The following is a 17,116-nucleotide window of genomic DNA, read 5'->3' on the forward strand; positions in this document are numbered from 1 at the left end:
CTGATTCTTTTTCTAGATACTCTTGAGTTTATTAACACTGTTCCTAGAGTGCAGTGCTTAACAGTCACATTTCCTCAGTGGATTGTAAGCTTGAGGGTGGGGATATCTATATTAGCTGCACAAAACAGGCACTTAATACCTATTGAACTGTATTAGAACCTGGTAAAATGAATTGGGGTGGCTTCCCGTGATGATATGTATTTCATCATAGTCCGGATTACCATTTGTAATGCAGTATGAGAATTTATAGACAGGATTCATGATTTGGAGAGAGGTTGGACTAAGTTTCCTGCCTGTCTGTCCTTTAGCCTATAAGGCTTTTTTTTGTTCAATATACAGTCCTAATTGTGAAAAGATTCTTCCAGTACCCAAAGCATACTATTACTTTGGTTAAACACATTTCTAAATTATAAATTTGTTTTTTGTTCAGTCATTTCAATTTTGTCCAGTTCTTCCTAATCCCATTTGACGTTTTCTTGGCAAAGATACTAAGAATGGTTTTGACATTTTCTTCTCCAGGTAATTTTAAAGATGAGGAACTGAGGCAAACAGAATTAAGGGACTTGTCCAGAATCATATAGCTCGTGTCTGAGGCCAGATTTGAACTCTGGAAGATGAATGTTCCTGATTTTATGCCCAGCACTCTATCCACTGTGCCCTAGCTGCTCCCAAACTATAAACATACATACAGTGCTAACCAAATAAAACCAAGCTGGTCAAAATCTTACCTGGTCCAATACAGAAAACTTTTTCAAAATCAGCACAAATACACATCTGTTTATATAGCTGTGGGGACTGAGCCAGATATGCATTACTTTTAAAATATGATACAGTAAATACATTAGCTCCTCCTTCACTGGCAGCTGAAAAGTACAATATTCACTTTGTAAGAATAAAGTATAACCAAACTAAAGAATAGCACACATGTAGCCTCACAGGAAAAACAATTTAAACTTAAATTTTAAACTTCTTAAATGCAACTGTCTGAAAAGCATGATTAAAGTACGAGAATTTTATGAGATTTCCCTGTTTGCTATTTTTAGTAATTTTATGAAATACTATCTACTCAAACAAATAGGATGGCTGCAACACCAGTTTTGAAAGAAACCCAAGTAATGAAAATAGTTGTTGATGCAATTTACTTGCTTCTTTGTGGAACATGCAGTATTGCTTCACTTTAAAACTACTTTATATCATATAAAGCCTCTTAAAATAAGGGCAATGAGTTAAACATTATGGAGAACAGGCTTCTCAAAAACATAAAATAAGAAAAATGGAATAAAAATACAAATAATAAATATGCACTTATATATAGCCAACCTCACAAATATCGCCTCATTTTTATCCTCACAATTGAACTCTGTGAGGCAGGTGTTATTATTACCCTCATTTTACAGATGAAGAAATAGAGGCAGATAGATGTTAAATGACTTGCCCAGGGTCCCATAGCTTAAGTGTCTTAAGGTTAGATTTGAACTCAAGTATTTCTGACTCTAGGCCTAGCAGTCAATCCACTGTACAACTTTAACTTTGGGTACTGCAATGTCAATTTTGCAAATTTAGAGAAATACCTGAAATGATTTTGGGGGTTTGGATTTCTACAAACCCCCTGTGAATTAGAGTTTCACGGAAGAGGTGGCAGATACCAGACTGGAGACGGAAGATTGCCTGACTAGTTGAAGTCTGTAAGAGAAGTAAATAATGAATTTTAAAACAATTTAATAGTTAAATTGTATTTTGTCTGTTAATCAATAAAATAATATTAAAGCTCAAATAAATCATTACTGGGCAAATCAAATTATAAAGAGTTTCAGGAAAGTAATACAATTTTCAGCAATTAATAAAACAACCATTCTATGTAGATAGTATCTTGAATTTAGAAGCATACAACTGCTTCTATTTTAAGGAAAGGGAGAAAATGCTAATTCAATACACAGGACGTAGCACTGACCTATGCATTACCTGGTAAAAAGCTAGCTCAGGAAAAATGGATTCTTAGGGTTTTTTCTTTTAGAAATAAAAACATTAAACTTTAGAAAAATTGCATATTCTTCCTTCATTTAAAAATTTTCATATATTCAATTTAAAACAAAACCACCAGTATACTATCATTCCATTTATTACCAGCACAGCTATTCATACTTTTGCAGGCAAGGCCAAAATGAAAATGTTTTGCTTCCAAGCAGTTTTGTATAGTTAAATAAAAAAAGTGAAGATGGCCTCATCTAAAAAGGTTAAATAACTTCCGATAGAGCCGTGAATGGCACTTGTGGTAACTGTTAGTGGCACTCTATTACACTTAAAAAAACCAAACCAAACCAAACCAAACCAACCCCCCCCCCAACAAACACAACATTTAATCGTCCCTTTTTGCTATCTTTTACTTTCTTATGTCTCTACTCTAAAATGGACATTAGGATATTAATTAGCTCAGTTGATATAATCAGGGCTAAAGAGGTCAATGCCTTCTGGATTAGAATTTCTATATGTTTCTGGCTTACTGGTAGTACAGCTGTATGACTTGGAATTTCACAGCAAAAAACATGCCAGGACTAATGGGAGTGACTTTTCTTGGTCTACACCTTGGGGTGTTAGATATGAACATCAGTACAACTGGACCAGTCATGTGAATGGGATGTAGCAGCAAACCTGAAGAGACTTGACTTTAACTCTCTGTGATCTCACTGGAAGGAACTCAAGAACTGGATCACTTACAATATTCTAATCTTATATTCCCAAATGCTTTTCAAACACTGTTAATGAAGAAGGGCTATATTGCCATTGTCCCATCTTCAAACTGAAATAGCCTTACTAATGCTACAATTTTTCATAACCATTTAACATCTGACTGAATGTACGTATATATTACTTATTCACATTCTAAAAATATGCTTAAAATGCACTTACTAATAATTTTTCACACAAATGAGAAACAGTTTAAAAAGATGTGCGTCATTCATCACAATGTTTACTTGTTCATTTTCAAGGTATATGAATTTTCAGTTAGAGAGAAAGACTTGTGGTTTTAGCTTCATATGTGGTTTTGTGACATTCTTTTTATCCAATCAAAACAAGTTGCATAACCTTGAATCAGAAAGCTCAGTAACCCATTTAAAACAAAGTTGGTTTCACATTCACTGAAAAAGAAACATCTTTACCAAAATTTAATTAGATATAAACCACGTAAAATATTGCCACACTTTCCTTTATTTAGTTAACCTAACTAAATTCATTTTGGCCCCTTACCAAACATAAGATGAACTAAGGAGAAACAGCACGGTATAATGGAAATAGCATTATATTTGGAGTCAGAAGACCTGGGTTGGGAGTCCTCATCCTGCCAGCTGTATAATCTTGGACAAGTAATTTCACTTTTGTGGGATTAACTTTCCTCATCTGTAAACTCAACTCTAAGGTCCCTTTTTATCTATTCTGTGATTCTATTAAGTTAGCTGCGACTCCTCTTAGGATTGGGATTTTGTGTTTCCAAAAACCCACAGTCTACATTCTTCTACTTTCTGTCAGATATTTAAAAGATGAAGAAAATCCTGTGACAGACTGGGAATTTTCATTGCTTTCCTAGCTGCTGTGGGCCAAAGCAGCAACCACTTTTGCCCTCCGTGACTTGGCTCCTATTGCCATTTAGAATTCACTATGTGCTTGGGACTGCCCTAACTCTACAGCCCCTTCGTGACCAAGAGTACAGAAAGGTGGTAGCTACCACTGAGGATAAAAGAGCAGGTACTGCAACTACTGTCACCAACACTACTTCCCTGGCTTGGGCCACAGTCATTCACTGGAATTATAAGATACAATAACCAAATCAAGTGGCCAAATGCTGCCTGGAACTTGCGGTTTCTTCATCATACAGTACACTCAGCTGCCACTACTGTTCATTGTACCATGCCTGATACAATCCATCCCAAGCACTGTAATGGAGATGGATAGAAGAGTGAGATGGTAGTCCCAGATGCACACTGTGGACTAGTGATCTTCAAAGTAGACCTTCCCAAATGTCATCACCATTGATTGACCTGGCTCCCTGTTCTAATCAAGTGATTATATAACTGATCCTAAAGCTATCAAATCCCCACCTCTCCCCTATATCCTAATCCTTGTAATTCAAAGTTATTGCTTGTGAAGCAAACACCCTTTCCCACCTTTTGCAGCTCACCCTAACCCAACCCCTAATCTCTATCCTTTACCCTACCTGTCCCGTTAACAAGATTCTTTTCTTCTTAAATATCTTTGTATCACATGCTTTCTATCTTCAGAAAAACTTGGCCTTTCCCCAGAAGATATATTATCCCTTGCCAGCCTCTCTTGTGTTTATGAAGAAGAGTTAGCATACTCTTTATTGCCACTTCTAAGCCTTCCCCCTCTGCCACCATCAATCAGCACCTTCTTCTTTCAAAGGGTACCCTCTCTGTATATAACCCTCAGGATCTGTGTTAGTTGTCTACGGACCTCCAAATCATTATTTCTCCCGTTCTCAAGGAGTTCAGTACTTGGCGTATAGTTTTCCTCATTACTTTATCTTTGCTTTCATACTTTTGAAACTTAGTATTTCAAACACTGAGCTTCTGAACACTTTGGGCTCCCAGTTCATCAGCCTTTTCAACTTATGCAGCCCAAAGCTTTGCTCTACCTCAAACATGAATAGTGACGTAACAGATATCACTATTACCTACAACTCTTCTACTTCTGTGCTCCTGAACGCTGAAATTTTCTCACCTTATCATACTCTCCTGTATTTCCGTATTTCTATTGGTCTCAGTCCTATTTTTAAAAAATCCTTTAGTCTCCTTCTCCAGGTTAATTATCCCTGCTTTTGGGCTTGCTTTTCTCTCTATAATTTTGGCTCTGTAAATTAAGCAGTTTAACAATCTGCTGCCCTTCACCCTTGAATAACCCTTCCTATTCTTTCCCATTGTTCATGCTCATCAATTCCCAACACAGAGTCATACCCACCCAATACTTTCTAGGATCTTACTCCAGAGCTGAATGCTGGAGGAAGTAATAATAGAATGCCAAACAGTTCTACTGCAAATTCATTATCTGATACTACATGGCAATTTTCTTATTCCTTCTTGATCTGATGCTCTATCATGTTTCCCCAAATAACTCCTTTAAACCTTATTAATCTTCGCCATTTGTTAGAGTTCCTTCTTCAAATTACCTTATATATTATTGTGCACATGTTATATCCTTCTAGCATAATGTAAGCTACTGTCTGGCAGGAGTGCTTCCATTTTTTTCCTAAAATTAATTTTTTTTAAAGTTTTCAACAATCACTTCAATTGTGGAATGACTTGTACTCTTATAAATTTGACTTAGTTCTCTATATATTTTATAAATGAGGCACTTATCAGAGACACTGCTTGTAAAAATTCTTTCCAGCTTTCTACTTTCCTCCTAATTTTGGTTGCACTGGCTTTGTTTGTGCAAAAACTTTTCAATTTAATGTAATTAAAATTATCCATTTTGTATTTCATAATGTTCTCTATCTCTTGTTTGGTCATAAATTCTTCCTTTCTCCATAGATCTAAAAGATAAATGATTTCTTGCTCTTCTAATTTGCTTATAGTATCAGACTTTATATCTAAATCGTGTACCCATTTTGACTTTATTTCAGTATATGGTGTAAGATTTTGGTTTATGCCTAGTTTCTGCTACACTCTTTTCCAGTCTTCTCAGCAGTTTTTATCAAATATTGAGTTCTTATCCCAGTAGCTGGGGTATTTGGGTTTATCAAACACTAGATTACTATAGTCATTGACTACTGTGTCTTACATAACTAATCTATTCCTCTGACCTACCACTCTATTTCTTAGCCAGTACCAAGTAATCTTGATGATTGCTGCTTTATAATACAATTTAAGGTCTGGAACGGCTAGGCCACCTTTCCTAGCATTTCTTTTCATTAGTTCCCTTGATAAGCTGGATAACTTTTGTTCTTCTAAAATAAATCTTGTCATTTTTTCTAGCTCTATAAAATAATTTTTGGTAGTCTGATTGGAATGGCACTGAATAAATAAATTAACTTGGGTAAAATTGATATTTGTATTATATTAGCTCGGCCTACCTATGAGCAACTGATGTTTTTCCAATTATTTAGATCCGACTTTATTTGTGATGAAAAGTGTTTTGTAATTAATTGTGTTCCTATAGTTCCTGGGTTTCTTTTGGAGGTAGACTCCTAAATATTTTATAATGTCTACAGTAACTTTAAATGGAATTTCTCTATCTCTTGCTGTTGGGCTTTGTTGGTAATTTACAGAAATGTCAATGATTTATGTGGGTTTATTTTATATCCTGCAACTTTGCTAAACTTCATTTTTGCCTTTGTATACCCAATAATATAGTATCTACATGTAAACATTTGTTCAATATTTACTGAATTAAATTTTTCTTGAAATTAAACTGGATATTCATAATCTTATGGACAGTAAAAGAGAAATGTTACTCAAGAAAAGTTCAAAGGAAGAGTGATGAAAGGTGTGTAGCAGGGAATGAAAGTGGGACCCAGGAATATAGAAATAGAAAAAAAATATTCTCCTACTAATCCAGAACTATAGATACCACTGCTAAAAGAACCATATTCACTAATTAAGTTTGGGCTGTCCATGTTGCAAGAAAAGTGTCAAGGAAGTCTGATTCTATGTTCTTCATTCCTATATGAGGCAATTAACATTACAAAGAAAAATTTGCCTTTATAGTCACAGATACATTTCACCTAAAGCAAAGTCATGTTCTTGCTTATAAAAAATATCAATGATAAAGATCAGACAGTTCAAGGTACATGCTTTACAAAGGTGGGCCCAGTAGCATTATCTCTGCTTAAGAAAAATCTTTAAAAGAAAGACATTTTTTGGTTTTATATAAAAAATATCAAATTCAACAGAATATAAATATGATTCTTTTCACAGAAGTATTTTTCCCATTATGAGTGACTAACAACTGATTTTTTTTCCCATTACAGTTGGAGAAGTGACAGTTACAATATCAAAATGATGCAATTTCACACTGCAGTATAAAGTAAGTTTGTAAAAGAAAGTGCTTTTAGGCAATGCAATTGTATATGTAAGCCTGGTTTTTAAAAGATGCTTTAAAAAAGTTTGTCATTTTATGATGGTGCTAAGAAGTTAGAATCTGATCTTTGTTTTTAGCTGGTAAGCTAAAGCATAATTACTTTAGATACCTAATTTTACATCCCTATATAGGTTTCAACTTTACAATAAATATAAAGGCAAAACCATAATTGTATAAACATATTAACTTTAAAGACTTAATTTCATATATATACATTTTTTTTCCTACTTTCTACCAAGCATAAAAGCATACTAAATAAAAAGGCTACTTATTCATTACAGGGAAATGTCATGTTTTACAAAAAAGGCACACAGCCTTTGGGAGCTGACATTTTCAGTTACTCTGTCTCATCACAAATAGAAAGTAAGTTTGGGATCTTAAGATTTAAAAACTAAAAAATGTCGTAAGGTAAAAAACAGGCACTTACTTGACTAAATTAGAAATATACTCCTTAAAGCTTAATGCTTAATAGTAAGAGTTCTATGACTAAGCACTGGGTGTTTCAGGAGGTACAGAAGAGAACTGGAAGTAAGGAACTGATTTGCTTTACTTTTTAAGGGGTTAGGGTAGGTAAATTTCTACTTTAAATACCCTCTTTCTCTGAACTTGGCTCTGTAAAATGCCTGCCATTCCTTATAGATAGGAGACCATTTCTCTGTTTTACAGCAAATTTTCCTAAAATATGGGCCTTTTCCCTCCACTAGCAGTTTATTAAAATAACGTTATTAAAATGATATTGGCATTCTGAATGAATCACAGACAAATCTGAAGAAAAGGGAAGGAAAGTATTTGATATTCAGTATAGTGCATTTCCCTGAGGACCTCTGAAAGCATTTGAAGATGTAAAAAAGGACAAAATCTTCTGACTTTTCAAGAGCTCTAAAAGGAGACAGGAAAATGAAAACAATTTCAATCTTTATTACCCAGCCTCTAGTTTTACTAAAATCATTATATTTCCCACAATCAATTCCTTTTATGTTGAGTGGAGCTTGTTGCTCTAAAGAACATTTATAGTTTGCCATCTTAACCATACCCACCATAGCTTTTGCTTGGTATGTCACACAAGACTTCCTGTCAATTTAGGGCTAAATGCTGCACTAGATGCTATATATTTTTAAGTTATAAGGCATAAAGGAAATGGAAAGGAGGCAAAAAAGACAGTTTTGAACTAGTATCTGAAATGCATTTGAAGAAGCTACTGAAGATCAAAGTGATACTGAAATCCTTGTTGTTGGACATCAAGGTACCAAAAACCTGAGATACTATAAGCTAAGGCAGTCTTAGCAGGAAAGTGTTTCAATTGTTTTTTGTTTTGAAAACATTTTTTTCCAGGTTAATTTTATGTCAGTTCACTGAAGATGAGAGCCAAAGAGGAAGGGACAAGTCAAAGAACAGAAGGGACAAATGATATCAAAAATTTTCAACCAAGGAAGGCCCCAAATCAGAATCTGTAGTATTCTTTCTAGACTTCCCAGGATTTCATGATTCCAGGAAAATAGTGGTACTTAAGTGAGAAATAAACTTACTACTTATTTTCAAATTTTCATCTTTCCAAGTCAATGATTACAAATACTAGTTGGATCTCATTTTTAACTCATCAGTAGTTTAGTGATATGCACTGAAATGATACTATCACATGATAATAATGCTTACCTAACAGTAGAAAATTATATAATATGCAGAATCTTGAAGCATAAAACAAAGGAATGAATAAAGCACAATATATGGCTACCAAAGCAAAAATACGTTGACAGCTGGACTTAGGGTTTTTTGAAAGAGGAAAATTGGTCACATGATTACTACTAAGACTCTTAACAAATTTAAAAAATGACACAAAAAAGGGAAAGGGACAAAACAAAAGACAAAAAAGTCAAATAGGAGCAGAATCTGAGTATAAGGGCAGACATGAACGAAAGGAAAACAATTAGGATTTTTAAAGGTAAAAAAAAACAGGTAGAATAAATGATGAAACACGTTAACAAATTCAAAAAGGAGGAAGATGTGGTTAAGATATTAAGAAAGAAAGATGACATTGGTTTTAGTATAATGACGAAACCACCGTACTTTTCACTTGCAAACCAAACCAGAATCTAAAGGGAAAAAGAAGAGTAATGAGACTACTGCAAAAAACCACTAGTACCAACTACTTTTACCATGTTAAATTACTGAGTCCAGTATTTTATGGCTTAATCAATATCAAAAGAACTTTTAACATCAATTTAGTACATCCATTTTAAAACTGGGCCACTATTTCCTTTAGAAATATTAATTTATTAATAAATAAAAGAATCAATTTATTATAAAATCTTAATATTTATTAAACTTACTATGTGGAAGGCACTATTGATATAAAAATAAACTGACCTCAAGGAAACTTACAATCTGCATAGGAAACAGGTAACACAAACTTTAAGACAAGTCAAAATACAGTGAAAAGAGGCATTCCAAATAAAATGCTAGATTTGGTGAGGTAAGAAAGGTTTCATGGAGAGGGTACCTTAGCAAAGTCATTATAAAGAGACGGATGACAATAAAGAGATGATAGGGTTTGTTGAACTAAATTTAACTGAGATGGGGGAGAATCCATCTTAGGCATGGATGACAACGCGACCTTAAGCAAAAGAATATATGAAGATATCGAGAATGAGTAAACTAATTTGGTGGAAATGTAGAGCATGACAAATCACTAAGATAAAGCTGGAAATGTAGATTAGCATTAAATTACAGAAAAACTTGAACGCTAAGCCACAAGAGTTTCCACTTTATTTTGTAGAGAAGAGGAAGATAACAAAAGGTTTTTAAGTAGGGAAGTGAGGTAATCATTGCAGTGCAGTAGGAAGATTATTCTGGAAGTAGAAAAAATTGGAAGGGAGAGATCATGGGGAAGGAAGACCAGTTAGGAATATATAAAAATAGTCTAGCTAAGAGGTATGTAATTAAGGGGGTGGAGCCAAGATGGCAGAGTAAAAGCAGTGACTTGCTTGAGCTCTCCCCCAAACCTTTCCAAATACCTGTAAAAAATGGCTCTAAACAAATTCTAAGGCGGCAGAACCCACAAAAAGACAGAGTGAAACAAATTTCCAGCTGAAGACAACTTGGATGGTTGACCAGAAAGGTATATCCAGCTGGGCGGGGAGAGGAGCACAGCTTGGTGTGGGTGTGGGTGTGGAGGCAAAACAGGACTCAGTGAACCTGGAGCAGGCCCCAGAGGACTGAATCATGGGCAGCTGTGACTTCTCAACCCATGAATGCCAAACACAACTTAGAAGGTCAGTGGGAAAAGTCTGGGACTGCAGTGAGAGAAGGAAGCTCGATCCCAGGCCCAGTTCTCAAGTATGGCCCCAGGGTGGCAGCTGCTTTCTGAGATTCTGGCTCACAGACTGAGGGAGGAATTGAGTGGCTGATCAAACGATTGCAGGGATCTCTTTGCCAGTGCTGAATCAGGAATCTCTTGCTTTGTCCATGCTTGGATCTGGGTCACAGTTCTGGGTGGTGGTCCTGGGGCGAGGAGGAGTGCTAGCAAGGTAGAGCTTATAGTGGTGCCGAAAAGGGAATCCTCCTCACAGTTCCAAGGCAGAAAAGAGTGCTTATGGTCACTCAGAGATCAGAGCACAGGCCAGGAAAGGAGTAAACACCTCACCCTTTATCATTATAATGCCACATTGGAAGAACTGAAAATTTACAGGTCCCTAGAAGAAAACAGCTGCACAAAACCCCTGAAGCTTGGGACAGTACATTCTACACACTGGAAACAGATCTCTACCTTAACAAAGAATTTAAAACTCAAGTAACTGGCTGGGATCATGAGCAAACAAAAGCACAAAAAAAGTCAGACCACAGAATCTTTCTTTGGTAACAAAGATGATCAAAACATACAACCAGAAGACAACAAAGTTAAAGCTCCTACATCCAAAGCCTCCAAGAAAAGTATGAATCAGTCCCAGGCCTTGGAAGAGCTCAAAAGGGATTTTGAGAAATAAGAGAAGCAGAGGAAAAACTGGGAAGAGAAATGAGACTGATGCAAGAAAATCATGAAAAACAGGTCAACAGCTTGCTAAAGGAGACCCAAAAAAATACTGAAGAAAACAACACCTTAACAAATAGCCTAACCCAAATGGCAAAAGACGTCCAAAAAAGCCAATGAGGAGAAGAATGCCTTAAAAAGCAAAATTGGCCAAATGGAAAAGGAAGTCCAAAAGCTTGCTGAAGAAAATACTTCCTTAAAAATCAGAATAGAGCAATTCGAAGCTAGTGACTTTATGAGAAATCAAGACATGTAAAATATATCCAAAAGAATGAAAAAATAGAAAACAATGTGAAATATCTCACTGGAAAAACAACTGACCTGGAAAAAAGATCCAGGAGAGAGAATTTTAAAATTATTGGACTACCTGAAAGCTATGATCAAAAAAAGAGCATAGATATCATCTTCTGATCAAAAAAAGAGCCTACACATCATCTTTCAAGAAATTATCAAGGAAAACTGCCCTAACATTTTAGAACTGGAGGGCAAAATAGAAATGGAAAGAATCCATCAATCACCTACTGAACGAGATCCCCAAAGGAAAACTCCTAGGAACATCGTAGCCAAATTCCAGAGTTCCCAGGTCAAGGAGAAAATATTGCAAGCAGCCAGAAAGAAACAATTCAAGTATGGTGGAAACACAATCAGGATAACACAAGATTTAGCAGCTTCTACATTAAGGGCCTGGAGGGCATGGAATGTAATATTCCAGAGGGCAAAGGAGACAGGATTACAACCAAGAATCACCTACCCAGCAAAACTGAGTATAATCCTTCAGGGGAAAAAAAAAGACATTCAATGAAACAGGAGACTTTCAAGCATTCTAGATGAAAAGACCAGAGCTGAACAGAAAATCTGACTTTCAAATACAAGACTCAAGTGAAACATGAATAAGTAAATAGAAAAGAGAAACCATAAGAGCCTTATTAAGGATGAACTGTTTACATTCCTGCATGGAAAGATAATATTTGTAACTCATGAGACCTTAAGGTAGTTGGAAGGAAAAAATTATATGTATGTACATAGATAGATGGATAGATAGATAGATAGATAGAGGGCACAGGGAGAATTGAAGATGAAGGGGTGATATCTGGAGAATAAAATTAAGAGGTGAGAGAAGGTTACAGTGAGAGAAGGAGAAAGGGAGAGGTAGAACAGGGTCAGTTATCTCTCATAAAAAAGACAAGAAAAGGCTTTTACAGTGGAGGGGAAGTTGGGGAAGGTGAGAGGGAATGAAACAATCTTATTCTCATAGGATTTGGCTTAAGGAGGGAATAACATACACACTCAATTGGGTATGGAAATCTATATTACCCTACAGGAAAATAGAGGGGAAAGGGGACAAGAGAGCAGGGGGATGATAGAGGGGGAGGGCAGATTGGGGGAGGGGGTAATCAGAAGCAAACACTTCTGAGGAGGGACAGGTCAAAAGACAGAAGAGAATAAATGGGGGGCGGGATAGGATGAAGGGAAATATACTTAGTTTTTTACAACATGACTATTATGTTAGTGTTTTGTATAACTACACATGTATAACCTGTATCAAGATGCTTACCTTTTCAATAAGGGTGGGTGGGGAGGAAGGAAAGAGAAAATTTAGAACTCAAAATTTAAAAACATACGTTTAAAAAAAATTTGTTTTCACATGCAACTGGTAAATAAGAAATACAGGAAATGGCATATTGAAATCTATCCTGCCCTACAGGAAAATAGACAAGGAAGGGGATAAAAGAAGTGGGGGAGACACAGAAAGGAAGGCAGATTAGGGGAGGGGGTATTCAGAATGCATTCCATCTTGGGGTGGGGACAGGGGTGCAATGGGGAGAAAATCTGGAACTTAAAATCTTGTGGAAGTGAATATTGAAGACTAAAAATTAAAAAAAAAAAAAAGGAAATAAGAAAGGAAAAAAAAAAAGAGGTATGTAATTAAAGCTTCAACTAGGATGGTGGCAGCCAGAATGAAGGATACAGATTTAAGAGACAGAAAAAGTAGAATTGAGAGGACACGATAATTGACTGGATGTGAAGGAGAAAGAGAGGGAAAAGTCAGATGACTTAAATTTCCAGGCTGAGTGACTGGAAAGACAGCAGTGACTCCAAAAGCCAAAGGACGAGAAAAGGACAGGGAGGGAGTTTAGATGTAAGTTGGACTAGATGACCTCTAATTTTCCTCCCAATTCTAAGATGTCATGACGGGGTGCAAGACTGGTTTGGTTTTGAACATCTGACATTAAAGTGTTGATAAGACATGAAGTGAAAATGTGTAGGAAATAGGTGAAAATGAGAGGCTGAGAACATACATTTGACAATGGAAGTCATCTACATAAAAATGATCCCTAGAATCAAGGAGTAGATAAGATTGCAAAGGAAAGAATGTGTGTACACACGCCCATGCATACATGTACATTTTTTACACACACACACACACACACGCACACACGTATATGCATAAAAAAGGGCCAAGAACAGAACTATCATATTTATAAGTTGCGAAAAGGAATATGTGAAAGAAAGACAATTGAGTAGAGTCAAGGAAGCCACAGGAAGAGAAATGAAGGAGGAAGACCGAAGAAAAAAAAGCCACTGAATTTGGAGACTGTTTCAATCGTGGTAGAGGGGAAGCCACACTACAAGGTTATGAGGAATGAATGAGTAAATGCTGAAGAATTAAGTTTAGACCAATCTTCCTTGAAGTCTCGCAGTGAAAAAAGACAAGTGGATAGAGAGTTTGCAGATGGTTGAGAGACAGTCCTTTTAAGCACTGGGGACACATTCCTTATCCGTTACGTTCATGAGAAAATATCTGATGGTTGCTTGATTTTCCTGGAGCAGGTGTCAACAAGAAGTGTGTACCTTGCTTAGTTCTGTCTAGCTTCATGTCTCTTGGGGTGAGGACAGGAGAATTTCCTCATTCCCTGATGCTAACAGGTTATATTTGGGTAAAGAGGCAGCAAAAGAATAAGCTTGCTGTATTACCTTATCTATCTGTAAGTAAATGTCTAACTAGCTATTAACCCAAAATACTTGTTCCTTATGCTTTATCTATCTTTTATACACTTCCATATATAGGGTCACCAATGTTGACCCTCATATGGCCTTGCCCAGTTAATAAAAATTCAACAATATGGAAGAAAAAAAATGAATCTTACCCTAAGATCGATGACTCTGTTATCTAGTCTTGTATCCTGATTAACAGTAGCTCTTCCTTCCTAAAAACAGATCAATAAAAATTTCCTTAAATTAAAACAAAAAAAAATTTAAGTAGAACTATTAGAATATTTTATTCTTTATTAACTTTCCCCAAGAGTTTACAGACTATAGTTTAAAAAAAAAAGGAAAAAAGCAGTTTAGAAGTATAAAATCAGAGGCACAGAATAGTAAACAGTTGTTTTAACATAAGCCATTAGAACACAACAACAACAACAACAACAACAACAACGATGATGATGATGATGATTTGCTAAGATGACTGCGAGAATGTCATATCAATTGCCAAATGGAATGATACTCAATTTCTTTGGGAGATACTTGATGATACTAGAACCTCCTTCATCAGTACAGAGCTGGAGTTTGAAAAAGTTGAGTATGATGACATTGTTATTTCCAGACTCCTAATTCATAATTACTTCCATTTTTATTCAATGTACTGGACTTCGTGACCCAAAAAGATGGTAATTCCTGGGAAGGAGTACCAGAGAAAGACTAGTGATGAAAAGGGATAGGACAGGAAGGGAAATGAGTACGAAAAAGCTTCAAGATAAGTCAGAAAGGAGAAATGACATTGAACATATGGTTATTGATTCTTTCTTAAAGGCCCTTCTCTATTTCATGGAGTTATCTGCCACTCATAATGAATTTCCCTTTTTTAGATGTAGTGACTACAATGTTTCTCTGGTAAGACCTGGGTTCCAAAGAAAGATTACACTGACCTCAACAGTGTGGGTAGCACCAGGAGATTTAACTAAAAATACAAGGTAAAGTCAGTTATTTCAAAGACAATTTTTTTTTTTTTACCTCTTCTCCCTCCACTTCAGGTCCGAATTGCATCATCCAGCTGTAAGGGCAGGCGGGGTTCAGCCAAACTAACCACATAAATCTGAAATTGAGACAACACTACAGATATAATGCAGGACACAGAAGCACAACATATTATGTAGATAACAGTCTTCTGTTCTTCTTCAAGAAATCAGGCCCCCAAGTCCAATCCCTCAAACCTACAAGTCTTCCCTTCTCCGGTTCTTTCAACTGATCCTCTTTCACGTAATTCACCACCCTTGTAGCCCTATTCTGGATGTTCTCCAGCCTGTCAATGTCTTTCCTGAAAAGTGAATCCCAGAACTGAACATAATAGTCCAGATGTGATATAAGCAGAGCAGAGTACAGTGAGACTATCATTTCTTAAGCACTGACAATAATGCCTCTTTTAATACAAACTAAAACACATTTGTTTTTTTCGGTTGTTGAGTCATATTGAGACTGTATTACACAAAGCCTCATACTTCTTTTAGGGGAAATGCTGTATTAGCCAAGGCACCCTTAATTTAGACTTGTGAGGCTGATGTTAATTTTAAATCCAAGAACGAGATTTTACATCTATTAAGTTTCACTGGAATAGTTTTGGCCCAACATTCTAATCTGTCAGTATCTTGGATCTTAACTGTAATCCAATATGTTAGTTCTCTCTTTTACCTCTGTGTCATTTATAAACTTGATAAGCATGCTAATTATACATTTATGTAAATAAACTGACCAACATGTTAAATAGTACTGGGTGGCACACAAGTCCTTGGGACACTTTATAAAAAGCCTTTGACATTATTACTGCTCTTTGAGTCTGGCCATTCAAACAGTTTTGTCAATCTACCTAGCTGTCAAACTGTTTGGTACTCAATGGTTCATCTTTTCCAAAACAGCAAGGGACTTTGTCAGTTGATTTTTATCTAGTAACATGTCAAGAAACAAAAAGGAAATAAGTTCATCTGGCATGATTCATTCTTGCTCTTGGTGATCCTTACTTCCTTTTCCCTAATCATCCTTTTAATAATGCTCTAGGATTTTACTGGGAATGGAAGTCGATCTCAGTGACTTACAGTCTATGAATTCTCCTCTTCTTTCTCTCTCTTATTTTTTTTTGGGGGGGGGGGAAATCAGGACAAGAGCTACCCTTCTCCAATGGCATAGCAACTCACCCATATTGCAGTTTTTCAAATATCAATGACTGGTTAAGCGATCAAATCTGTCACTTATTTCAATACTCCTAAACATAGCTCACCTGAGTCAGGTGCTCTTTTACTACTTTTCCCTACAAATCTTGTCTCAACTCCTCATTAGCCACATATTTTTCTGTCCTTTACTGTTCAAAGATCATTCTCTTTGGCAGAATAAATGAAAAAAAAAAGTAAGAATTCAGCAGACCTATCTTCCATTTGTTATTATCGTACCTTCTATCCTAACAACCATCCTAATACACCTTAAAAAATACCTCACTGAAGTCCTTAGCTTTTCTGCCCAGGTTTAGTTTTAGTACTCAATAATGCTCTTAAAAAGCTATACCACAATTTTATATTCAGCCTCTATCTGTCATTCCATTCTCAGTGACTCTCTTTTAAAATCTAAGCTGGTGGATTAATTCTCTGATGTTTGCATCCACATCAGTTGTTTAGAAAATTTTTCTTTATTCCTCCTCTTTGGAATAGTTTCTTTGTGTCTTCACAACTGGCTCCTTGAGTTTACCAAGCATCCTAAACTGACTTATTCCTCCTGATGAATTTTAAGCTATGAGATCCTACCCATTCTCATTTCCTGAACACTTTTAAAGCTGTTTTCCCAAAGACTAATGCCTAACTTTTCTCTCCTCTAGGACAACTTCTAAGAGAGAAGGGTCACTTTCCTCCAAGGTTACCATCACTTCCTCCTTGTTGGTAAGGACCTAATCTACATTAGAATTTTTCTTTGTTGGTTTCTCTACCCTTTAAAGGATGGAATTATCATTAAAGTTAA

At 35.9% G+C, this 17,116-nt stretch overlaps 1 protein-coding gene across 1 annotated transcript in view; it reads right to left on the reverse strand.

Annotated features, from left to right (window-relative positions):
- DARS1 (aspartyl-tRNA synthetase 1) overlaps positions 1–17,116 on the reverse strand; it is an 82,417-nt gene that overhangs the window by 12,101 nt on the left and 53,200 nt on the right. The window contains 5 exon segments of the mRNA XM_021009452.2: positions 729–863; positions 1,572–1,683; positions 14,266–14,325; positions 15,131–15,151; positions 15,153–15,212. Of these exon segments, the coding sequence (XP_020865111.1) occupies positions 729–863; positions 1,572–1,683; positions 14,266–14,325; positions 15,131–15,151; positions 15,153–15,212 (388 nt within the window).

The sequence above is a fragment of the Phascolarctos cinereus genome, unplaced genomic scaffold, assembly GCF_003287225.1.
Source record: "Phascolarctos cinereus isolate Bilbo 61053 unplaced genomic scaffold, phaCin_HiC Scaffold_726;HRSCAF=1367, whole genome shotgun sequence".
Taxonomy (NCBI): domain Eukaryota; kingdom Metazoa; phylum Chordata; class Mammalia; order Diprotodontia; family Phascolarctidae; genus Phascolarctos; species Phascolarctos cinereus.